Source organism: Kryptolebias marmoratus, linkage group LG13 (assembly GCF_001649575.2).
Source record: "Kryptolebias marmoratus isolate JLee-2015 linkage group LG13, ASM164957v2, whole genome shotgun sequence".
NCBI classification, from domain to species: Eukaryota; Metazoa; Chordata; class Actinopteri; order Cyprinodontiformes; family Rivulidae; genus Kryptolebias; species Kryptolebias marmoratus.
This window is the reverse complement of record NC_051442.1, coordinates 13834013-13845917: the sequence shown is the minus strand read 5'-3', so window position 1 is coordinate 13845917 and position 11905 is coordinate 13834013. Positions and strand designations below refer to the sequence as shown.

Genomic DNA, 11905 nt, shown 5'->3' with positions numbered 1-11905 from the left:
CCCCACCCCCCACCCCACTCAGCCGCTGCACCTGTTTTGGAGCCGCCCTCTTGTAAACTTTAACGGGAAGTGAGACGAACCTGAATCGGAGGAGAAGATTTGCTGGGTTCGAAAGGGTCCGACGGTTCTGGGGAAAGCGGGACGACTCTTCTGCTCTAAAGTTTGAGAAGCCCGAACAACTCTTGAGTGTCCCGGGAAAATCCCAGGCTCCTCTCCTCTCCTCTCCCTCGGACTACAAAGTCAACAAAGTCTTTGCCCGCAAAGAATTCAGCCTCTCGGTAGCTGTGGCAACTCGCCGAAGTCTCTCCTCATGGCCGCGTACGCGCAAATCCCCAAAGACACACCGAGGGAAACCAAACGGTGACCTCACACACACACACAGACGCACGTGTTTGCACAGTGCACGGCGGCGGACAAAAAAATGCACATCCGTGGAAGAGGAAAGGTCTGGATCCTCGGAGCAGACGCGGCTGACAGATTTGTGGTTCCTGCCACAGAAGACGTGAAGTCATGCGTGCTCACGGTGCTCCTGTTTACACCAACTTCTCGGTGGCAGGAGCGCACTCAAGGGTTAAGTTTTATTGTTCAAAAGGAACCATTGTTTTCACGGCAAATTGACCCTTTTCTTTGAGCTTGGAAACGACCAGAAAAAAAATAAAATGGGGATTTTGGTAACTAGTCAGGGAGGGAGCTGAGGATGTGAACTGCGCAGCACAGAGGCAACATCCCTCTAAACTGCTGCGTACGGGGATAAAAAAGCCACAACCAGGAAAATAATAAAAAGCACAATGGCCAATAAAGAGTAGCATACGCAGCAGTGGGTTACCTTTAAAAATCCCACATTTCAACAACTCCTAACGCCCCCCCTCACCACCACCACCAGCACCAGCTGTGATTCTCTGATCCTCAGCACACACAGGCCTATTACTTCCAAAGACCATTTTCTATCAAAGGCTTTCTTTTTTTTTTTTTTTTTTTTGCAAATAGATGTTTCAGCATCCCTCCCAACAGGCTCCAGTCATGTTTCAGTTCACGGCGGCAGCGCTGACGCTTTCTTTCCTTTTGTGTCTGCCGGAGAAAAGAAAGAGAGCCTTCGGAGCCTGGTTATTTGTCAGTGACACTCATTAGTCCGGCCTCGCATTAAAGCAAATTACCCAGAAAGTGCCACCGCTGTTATGCCGATGATGTGGAGCTGTACCCCCGTTTGTAAAAAGAAAATCCTTCTTTTTTAGAGAATGTGATGATTCCCTTCGAACACTGTGACAGATCATTTCAGAGCGCCCTCGTTTCTCGGAGCCAATTTTTCCCCCCACCCGGCTGACGGCGAGACAGCTTCCAAACAGAGAAAAGAACGGAGCATAAATTATAACCCAGATTATGCAGTTGTTGCAGAGTGGTTCATGTTTTGCCTTTCGGAGCTTCTTGGCAAACTTCAGCTCCCTGCGTTAACCCAGGTGGGCCCCCAGCCTCTGACCTGAATGCTTTAGCATTGATTAGATGAGAAAAGATTTGGTTATATTACTCTTGGTAGCACCAAAGCGGGGAGCGGAACCCGTACATTTCTGTTCTGACAACATCTTGCTGCAACTACAACAGGACCACAATCAGAGCTGTGACAATAGTGATTCTTCCAATGACATTTCCCTTGATGCCTTGCTTTTGGTTGTTCTGTGATGTCAACCCACCTTCAAAACCAAATCCAGGTGTGGAGCAGGAAAAAAAAAACAAAAAAAACCCACCCCAACTCACCTTCTTCTGCAGAACCCAGGAGAGCCCAGTCAGAGAGGATGCAGCCCAGCAGCAGAACCAAGCAGAACCCGTGCCTCAGCTCCATCGTCGTGGCGTTGACTTACAAGGTGGCAACAACTGAATGGGTTAAAAATAAAAGAAAAAGAAAAGTGGTTCTGGAGGCCTGTGCAGATCCCGGAACCCGGTCCGCATTTAAAAGTGGGGCTCTGGTGGGGAAACACACTGCAGTTAGTGGGGGAACAACCAAAAAAAAAAACAAAACGCTCGTCTTTACGGGATCTAGAGCGCGCGCCCCAGTTTCCTTACCACGACCCTGGGAAAAGTTGTCCAACTTCGCGCCTTCGAGTGGAGCAACTCCTCACCGCGTGAAGCCGAAGCGACGAAACCCGGGCCCCCCACCCCCCCGACTCCCAGGCTCTGAAGTCCCGCTGTCAGCACACGGAGCTCATGGCTCAAAACTTGTTGTTGGTCGCCGGTGAAAGAGAAAAAAAAGGGGGGTGCTCTTTGTGCTCCTCCGCACCAGACTTCTCCCCCCCTTAAGAAAAAAATGTCTCCCCAATCCCTCCGCCTCAGCCCGACGAGCGAGCAGGCTGGATCCGCAACCAGGGCACCTCAGAAGAGATCGGTATCAACCGCTCCATTCCTCTTCCAACATCTTCTCGACGCGTTCCTAAAATTAAAAAAAAAAATAGTCCAACAAAGTCAGCGAGGCTTCCGGTAAATTCATTCAAACGCCCCAAAAGAAAAAAAAAATATCGGGCGTTCGGGGGGGGGTTTAAAAATAAAAGCTACCGAAGGTGGTGGCGACGGCTGTGGGGGGATACACAGCGCGACAGGTTCAGCCTGGCCTGGTTTAACAGGCAAAATTAGACTAAAAAGAAGCAGGAGGATAAAAAAAATAAATAAGTTAAAGTCAACAGGCTTCAAGAGGCGAAACGGAGAGGCTGAAAAGTTACGTCTTGAAGCAGCTCGTAGCTGTGCTGTCTGCTGAAGGCTGGTCACCGAGGACTAACGTCTCCGCATCAAATCCCGAGTCTAATGGCACCAGTTTAGCCCCGCCCACTCCGGTTTCCATGGCAGCACGAACAGGAGGACGGGATGAGAGGATCTGCTTCCGGCAGGCTCCTTCAAAATAAAAAAATAAATAACGCACACAACCGGAGATTCTGGAAGTTGGAAAAACACCCCGTACCGAGAGGGATAGTTCAGTTATTTCTGGAAGTAATGTTTTGTTAGTTGTCAACAGTGAGTTTCTTATCAGTCACAAATGGAGAAAATGCCTTTTGTCCAGGCTAGGCTAACAGCTAGCCAATCAAGGACCTGTTTTATATCATTTTTCTTTTCTTTTTTTCCCCCTCAAAAATGTCATACTGGTGAAAAAGAGCACTACATTAGCTGATATTAGACCCCTACACTTTTGTATGACACAGTTCATTTAGTTTGTTGCTGTTTATTGAACTAACTAAACAATAACAGTAGAGATGTAATATTATCTAATGTAGCATTCTGTCACACCAGTATAATAACAAAAATAATAATAATAATAAAAAGTTTTGTTTTATAAGCCCCAAACTGTTCTATGACTGATGTCAGGGCTGATAAGGTACTAATTATTGATAACTATTTGGAAGAACATCACTTAGAACTTGACCAGACAATCCTTTTAAAACTAAGACTGTAATTTGTTTTATTTCACTTTCACTTTGTGAAGCATTTGCACCCTAAAATATATTACCCCAAAAATACATTTTAAAGGGATTACTTGGTTCTTTAAGATAAAGAAGATCATTGGCTTCAAAGCATGACCAAATTCACTTTAACACCAGAAACATTGGGTAAATGTTGAAACAAAAATGCATTCATCATTTATTCAGTATATATACATCACACAAAATGCAACACTCAGATTCTGTGATAACAGTGTAGCTGACAGTGTGGCACTTGTCCTGGCATCTCAAAGGTCACTAATCCATCCATTTTCTTTACCCGCTTCTGTTTTCTGAGTTACAGGGAGCTGGCGCCTATCTCCGGCCGTCACTGTGTGAGAGGTGGGGGACACCTTGGACAGGTCGTGAGTCCATCACAGGGACACATAGAGACAAACAACAGTTCATGCTCTCACTTACACCAAGGTACAATTTGGAGTTATAATTAGGAGGCAAATAGTGGACCAGCTGTGCAGCTTTCCATGTTTTACTTGAAAAAACTCGACACCAATTTGTCACTTTGGATAATGTGTTAAACCTTAATAAGTCTTTTTTTTTGTCTGTTTGTTTGCAAATTGAGCCTAATGTGACTCTGCTGCAGGAAACACGCTTATTGACAAGCCGCAACAATTAATGCTTTTATTCTGGCAACAAACCGTCCCAACTTCCGGTGTTGCCTCCAGTGCTTCTGCGCAGCTTGACTCGGCGACAATCGCAAGCACAGGCATGCTGCTACAGAGAGCTGCCTGCAATGATTAAACCTGATAGGCAGGTGATGTAGGTCTAAGCAGTTAGACTGTGCACACCTTTTCTTTTCTGTTTTCATTTTAATATTTTTTTGGGGTAATTTGGCCGAGAAAATCTGATCATACGTAAGATGTTATCACTTTAATGAATATGCACAGCATGTATGTGGGGCACTGTGGAAACCAATTAGAGGGCGAAAAAGATGAGTCTTGTGAAATGCAAATTTTATTAATTCATGCTGAAACTTATTTAATGCATTGCTTGTGGTACAAGAGTATTATTCTGTGTCGTTAGCAGTAGTGGTATATATTGTCTTTTTGCAGATTTACTCTTTCGACGTTTGTGTATTTCATGACAGCTGGGTAAAAAGTGTGAATATTCTGTTTTGCAGCCAGTCCCTCTGAACCTGGTACATTATGATGACAGCCATGACATTACTGATTCATTGCATCAGAGTTGCAGCACAGCCTATTTTCTTATTTAATTAATGGCTGTTTCCCCCGTGGGAGCTGAATGGAATCCCTTTTTGAAGAGAATCTGAGAAAGTTGCCGGCACAAATAGGAGGACATGCTAATTTTAGCTCTAAACGGCAAAAGTGTAAATAAGACATTTGCAATTCAAGTCGGGTAACAAGGCCGGAGCGATGCTTAATTTGGGCAGGACCAGATGAACCATTTTTCTCCTTCCATATGGAAAAAAATGAAAAATAAAAAAATGCAATGTCTTGTAAGCACAAGAATCAACTGATTGGAGATGTTTTTACCTTCATTTTCTGCTCATTCTTTTAGCCACCCTGTTGCAATCGCTATATTACACAAATTGTATACTTTATTTTTAAAATCTAACCCAAAAGTCCAGTAAGTCAGGATGATATAAGTTACGCTTGGTGTTATATGGCTCAGAAAGCTTTATTTCTTTTGTTTTCACTACAGGTTGACAAATCCGAAAGACCGTATGATTGTATAAGAGCTGACCTTTGGAGGCAGACCGACCCGTCAGTGTGAGAAAACAAGGTTATTTGTCAGCTTTGTGCGCACTACTGTGTTTATTTTTATTTATTTATTTTATTTGTTCACAGCGGCTGTGTTATCAGACACCTGAATATAATCCCTGCTTCACTGATTGTCATGCAAAGTTGGAAGCCAGTAAGAAGGCAAGGCTCGGTGAGACTGATAGGGGAAAAAAAAAGGTATAAAAATAAAAAAATAAGAAAAAGTGCAGAGCGAGGGAGAGAGAGAGAGAGAGAGAGAGTGTGTGTGTGTGTGCACTGGAGCAGAGTATAGGACACATTTTATAGAACTAAACTGCAAATTGTCTGCGTTTAGCTCAGAGAAAACGTCGTCACAGGGGAAACTTAATCCTGTCGCTCCGGACGATCAGATTTCTTCATCACCGCCCCCACAGCTGAAAGGTGGAGGCGGGCGATAATGTTTTTTTGTGTCTGTCACCAAGAAGTACCTCATATACAGATTTTAACGAACCTCTCAGAAAGTAATCTCTGGATGTACATCTATGATCCACTTGAGTTCAGCTCGTCAACATTAGCCGACAACAACAACAACAGAAAAAGGCTATAACTGAGCTAAAATTTGGCATGGTAGTAGCTGAGAGTCATTCACAACACACGACTCATGACCTCGTTTTCAAGGTTCGACCAAATCGACCGCAACTCTTTCATTTCTCAACACAAGGTGATCCAAATCTCTGGGTGATACTTCAGGAAATGTCCAGTCGTTTTCTTGTAGCTGTAGTCTGTTAGTTTGTCATCTGGTTAGTGTCTCTGTCCTAAAAAGAAAACTAGATTTGTTACTGTAGGCTACTCCTAAAAAAAAAAATCAATTCAGAATGAGTCTCATTGGTTTTTCCACGATGTGACATGTTTCATTTCGGTGTTTTCTTAAAGGACGTTATGACACGATGGTTCCAGCTCCTGCGTCGCAAATCACCCTGCAATCAATGCTCCGTCGGCCTTTATCTGAGCCACAGCTGGTCCTGTAGGGGTCGACCGTGTTGCGCAGGAAGGTGGTTCTGTGGACGGAACGGCGCGATGAGTTACGCCGCGAGCTGCGGGCCTTTAACAACCCTAATTTATAGTCAAAGGGACAAAATAGGAGATGGGCTATAATGAAAAGTGTATGCTATTTGCAAGCCCTTGGAACGACTGGGATAAATACACACGGACAATCGCTTTGCCTGAGATCCTCTGTCACAGCCATGCAGGAGCTTTGATTTACAATAGAGCAACCGAACCATTATGTTCACTTCAGCTTTTACTTTTGTTCTTTTTTACACGCCGGTTGCACCTTTTTGGCAATGTTCAGATGATATTTTGTGTAATTTTTCAGTAGGAACAGCAGTTTACTGGGCACAAATTTTGGTGGCACAGACTTGAACATTATGATTTTGGGACTATCATGTGTGCTCCTACGAAACAAAAGGATGCTTTTGGTCCAGGTGACGCTGCCCATTGCCACAAATCTGCATTTCTCATGCAGCTCATGAAGAAATCTGAACTACAGCTTCTTTTCAAGTGCCGTAACCGATTTGTCTGAATAAACATGAGGACAATAACAAATTCATTTGCAGCTTATTACATTAGTTACAGTAAGGCTGTGTTTTTTTTTTAATCATACATGCTGTAAATCAGAACCTATTGCATTTTATTTTTCCAAAGTGGGATCTTTGCACAAATATTTTTGTTGTCTTACCGTCTCCAACAAGGCTTTGGGAGTCAAAAGCAAAGCGGAGCAACCCATTAAGATTTAACCACGGGAGCAGGTATTATCACGGTCTCTGAATTTAGGAAGGCAGCTGTTTTCACACCGGCACAACGTGGAATCTCCACATGTAGGATCCTGCCGCACACCCTGCCGAGCACCAATCTGAGGATGAATCCTCCTGTCTTCGTGCGCTCACTAGGAGATTCGGATAAGGAGCAAAAAAAAAAGAAAAAAAAGCTGAAAATAGGGCGATATTTGCCTTTACTTGAAGATTTCAAATCTTTTGAAGTGCGGTTGTGTGGAAAAGTTCGGAACAATTATTAATGTACTTCATACCTCTTTGAACTGCTGCACAGATCAGATCTGATCGCAGCGACGAGCTGTTGTCTGTGCTTGCAAATAACCATAGAATTCTATGTAAGAAAATGTTTACAGGTTTAAAATTAGCAATTGCATGAACGGCTGAAACATTTTTAAAAACTGGAGTCGTTTTAAGACGTAGAAATCCACTTTGGTCTTGGATGGAACTTGCTGCAAGCCCATCAGTCAGGTCAGAACTAAACTACTGTATGTCCTTGTCCACACGAAAATACCATTGTTTCTAAAACAGTTCTTTTGTTCGTCATTTCTGATACTGTCTTCGTAAACAGGAACGTTGTCTTCATCCACATGGAAACAGTAAAAACGACCCAAAGCGCTGCAGTAGCCATGCCAGGCCTGTATGTGGCGCCGTAAAGCTGCCACAATAACACACAAAATACAGAAAAACATGGCGTGGAGCATGTGAACGTAACACAGATAACATGACACCCTCAGGTCATAGGTTAGGTTAGAGGTGGGGCTGTGACATCATTGTTTGCAAGAGGTGGTGTTTTGACGGTCTACGTAAAAATGCATGGGTGACTGGTACCTGTTTTCAAACACTACGATTGGAGGCCCTGTTTACATGAGAATGATCCCTGGAAGTGTTGATGTTTTTTCAGTGTTTACTGAGGTGAATAAACAAGAAAAAAATGTGTTTACAGAGATACTGCTGTGCTCACTGAATCCGCTGCAGTTTCCATGCCAGGCAAGGTTGCCAGATAGAAAAATGACAAACTATCATATGGTTGCTTGAAAATGATTGTACTTTGACCCAAACTATCACATGTGCTGACTGAAGTGCGCTTTCTCGGAGGGGGGGAGGTTGTAAGATTAGTTGTTCGTTGTGATTTGTGAACATCTGATTGTTGGTGATTATTGTTCATCTGGCGATACCGTGCGAGGCTTTCCATGAGTCGCACATGCAGTCTGGAGCATGTAAAACAGTTACATCCAAAATGGTGAACACGAGAACGTTCGACTGGACCGAGAACGAGGTCGGGTTGCTGCTACGTGTTGAAAAGGGTGATTAGCACAAACAGCACTCAGCTATCCGCCATTGTTACTGTTGTTTATCTACTCGCAGAAGCGCTGTAAAACTAATGATTGCAGCCTCCGAAGTGCGCACGAGCAATTTCACACCTCTGTATGTGTGTGTGTGTGTGTGTGTGTTGGGGGGGGGGGCCTTAACTGCAGCAGAAAAACTGCTGCTTCACTTGAAAACAGCTTCATCTAAACAGCCCCTAAAAAAGCTGTTTCTGTACGAATGCAAGGCTGAAACAATAAAAAAACAATAAAACTTTTGCATATCCCCTCAGACAGTTCTCTCCTGTGGACACTGGACAGCCCCTCAAAACTGAGGTCTTTCAAAGAGCAATCCACAGCAGGTAAGATATTAATCTTTTACAACCTTTCCGAGGAGCCCCACTTCGAAACTACCTGAACCACTGCTTTCAAGAGCAACAACTTCAGCAAACTTCGTCTCGCGCAACCAGTTTGGCGTAAACCTGATAGCATCACATGGGTGGGAGAGTACAACGGCAAGAGGGACGAACAATGAGCGAGCTGAAAACCGGAGCGGGCCGAGATGAAGAATAGAAGATAAATGTGCCGTTGTCGGGATCCGTGTTTGATCCTGCTCTTCAGGCCGTAGCTGTCACTCTGTAATTAAGGTAACAAATGACGCTGACAGTCCTCTGTTTATTGTCAATGCAAATGGAGACTCTCGCAGAAATAGGTCCGTGGCTAACAATATATGTTCTGCGGGGCTTTTGAAACTCCTACCCCTGCTGGAATAATCATCCTCGTAAGAGGATTGCCTTTTCTAAAGAACTAAATCTGCACAGGGAAATGCAGATACACAAGTCTGACAGCGGAAAGAAACAAATAATCTTTCTTTTTTTTTGCAAAAGCAATACATTATAAGAGAAAAAAATACAGAGCCATTGGCTGAAAGTGTTCCTCTGGACAATATGGTCAGGGATTCAGAAGGCTTTAACATTTATCTTCCTGAAGGTTGAAGGGAATATCTCAGGTAGAATGTCCTCGGGTCCTCTGATAATACTGGCTTTCAGTTGTGTGGATGCTTACGCTGTGCTGAGATGCCTCACTGGTTCCCCCCTGCCCACCACCACCCCCGCACCGAGGCAAAGCGGTTCAGAAATGTTGAGGTTACTTTGAAATAATTCTCGGCTGACTCTTCCTTTTTCAGCACTCGCATGACACACACGTCAGTCTGTTCTTTCATCCAAATCCTCCTCTCGTCACTGCAGCCCTGGACCCCGGCAGCAAACAAAAAGAAGGTATTACTCCAGCACCAGCCTGTGCAAAAAAAAAAAAAAAAAGAGCTGCTGCCGGTGACACAGAGCTGACTGCAGCGCGTTATGAAACTTGTAAGACCAAACTGTTTGACAATTAATCTCACTCCGCCAGCTCCTTTCCCCTCCCTATTTGAAGTGTAATTTGATGCTAATCACATGCATAATTTAATTATTCAGCGTGTGTTTACTCCTGACTGCTTTTTTTAAGCCTTAAACGGCCGTCCTCCCTGGCAGTAAGATGGAAAGGTGCTTAAGTTTTCTGTGCATTTTGGAAATAAAGCATCTCTAGACACGAATCGTTTAATGACTAAGAAGGATTCTTTTTTTTTTTGCACGCTTTGATTCTGAAGCTAGGACACCACTTTGGCCATTTTTCCAATAATCCATCTGTCATGCAGCTGTCTCGCTCAAGAGTCCAACTGTACTTCTCCGTTCTCCTGGCAGCCTGTGGGTAGATTCGTTGCAGGACCCGGTGCATGGATTAGACACAATGACTAATCGGGGGTGGGTGGGTGGGAGAGGAAGCCAGTGGCTGGAAAGTCTCACCAGTTTGTAGCTTCAGATCCCGTTTATGGCCCGTGATGGATGTTTCCCAGTCTTCCTGTCTGAGTCTCTCTGTCACTGTCAGTTGGCATAATGCGGCGGGGATCAGGCTCAGAGACGGATGACGCTCAGACTTTCGTTTCTGAGAGTGAAAAACCAGAGTCTCCACGCAGCATACTGTAGCATATTCTACAATACTTCTGAGTTAAGCACGTTTAAGTTTAATCAGACTGCCGAACGGAGCTACGTTCCACATTTTGGGTGAAATACTCAAACCCAGCTGAAGGTGATGTGAGAGGAATTTGGTCTCACGGGTTGTTTGGCTGCAGAACGAGATCAAAAGTTAACAGTTTGCTGGACGTTGACTGCGGGTTTATTATAGCAAGAAGGTTTTTGCCTGTGACTGTTTTGTTACAGGCCCGGCCTTTCGATAGGGGGTGGTAGAGAGCAACGGGAGAGAAGAAGAAGAAGAGCTGGGCGAGTTAGTTCGGGAGACGCTAGCTGTGAAGTTGGTTGTACGCTATTCGCCTTGCCAAGAGAGGAATAAAAGTTCTACAAGCTTTCATCTGCCTCCTCCTTGTTTTGCCGCCAGCGGAGCAGAACCTTTAGAGCTCGTTACCTGCAGACGAGCCGAAATAGACTTATTAGGTAACACTGGGGGCTCGTCCGGGATAGCTCTGCTAGAAAAAGGCGGGGGGAACGGCAAGAAATGGATGAAGGAGGCCGAAAGAATTTTCTGGAAGTTCCCGAGATGGCTGCGACTGGCGCCGACACTGCTACCGGAGTATCAACGCAAATGGAGGGAAGGAGCCGAAGAGTAAGCTTAAACCCCTTCCTGGTGGATATAGAAGAGACCCGACAGGACAATGCGGGCTTCTGTGATGAAATGGAGTGGCGTGATGATCGGTTGGTGACCAGCAGGGAATTAACTCCAGCGGCAAGTGAAGCTACACCATGGCCACTGACCCCGCCACCGTCAGAACATTACAACCCTTTTACAACGCCGGACCAGCGAACGACTAACTGCGGTGAGAGTTTAGCCCATTTCTGTCCAAGTCGTGGTGGTGCTCAGAACGTAGCATCCACGCCCCGCGTGACGACATGTTATATGGATAATAAGACTAATAGCCGAGGTGCAGCTGGATTTCCTCCTTCCCCGCTAAATGTACCTAACTGGGAACGCTGTGTAGCTTCATCGCTGACCCACGCAGTACCGCTCGTTAACCAGTCGGAGGGTTTTGGACACATACTGCAAACTTGCCCACCCGCACGACAGGATTTCCCCCACACGAGCGGAGGCTCCGTACATCATGTTGTAGGATCATTGGGCAGAGTAGAGAACAATCACAGATTTTGTATTTCACCCCAGCCGGAAAATACTTCAGTTCCGGTTCAGCACTTCGGTTCCTGTAATCTTGTACATGGATTAAACGACATAAACAGCAGTGAGTGTCGAACATGTGATGAGAAGATCCCAATACTGCAGCCAGGCCATTTTGATGGAGCAGGTTCATGGAAAGGCTTCCTTTACCAGTTTGAATGCTGTGCTACGGCTAATCACTGGACTGAAAAGACTAAAGCTGTCCAGTTAAAATTCTGCCTCACCGGTCCAGCTGGAGCCATTGTCCATAAAAATCCCAGATCAGCTGATTGGAGCTATCAGCGGATTGTTGAGGAGGTTGAAGCTGCCTATGGGGCTTCTTCAGAACATGCTGCAGCTATTGGCATCGAATTGAGGCAAAGAGTCAGGAAAACTGG

At 44.9% G+C, this 11905-nt stretch overlaps 1 protein-coding gene across 1 annotated transcript in view; it reads right to left on the bottom strand.

The window, feature by feature from the left end:
- Positions 1-2776, bottom strand: part of ephb4a (eph receptor B4a) — a 39244-nt gene extending 36468 nt beyond the window's left edge. Inside the window, exons 1-2 of the mRNA XM_017437807.3 lie at positions 2056-2776; positions 1750-1955 (exon numbers count right to left, since the gene is read on the bottom strand). Coding sequence (XP_017293296.1) covers positions 1750-1834 — 85 coding nt within the window. The 5' untranslated portion in view covers positions 1835-1955; positions 2056-2776. The remainder of the gene's footprint in view (positions 1-1749; positions 1956-2055) is intronic.
- Positions 2777-11905: the final 9129 nt, after the last annotated feature.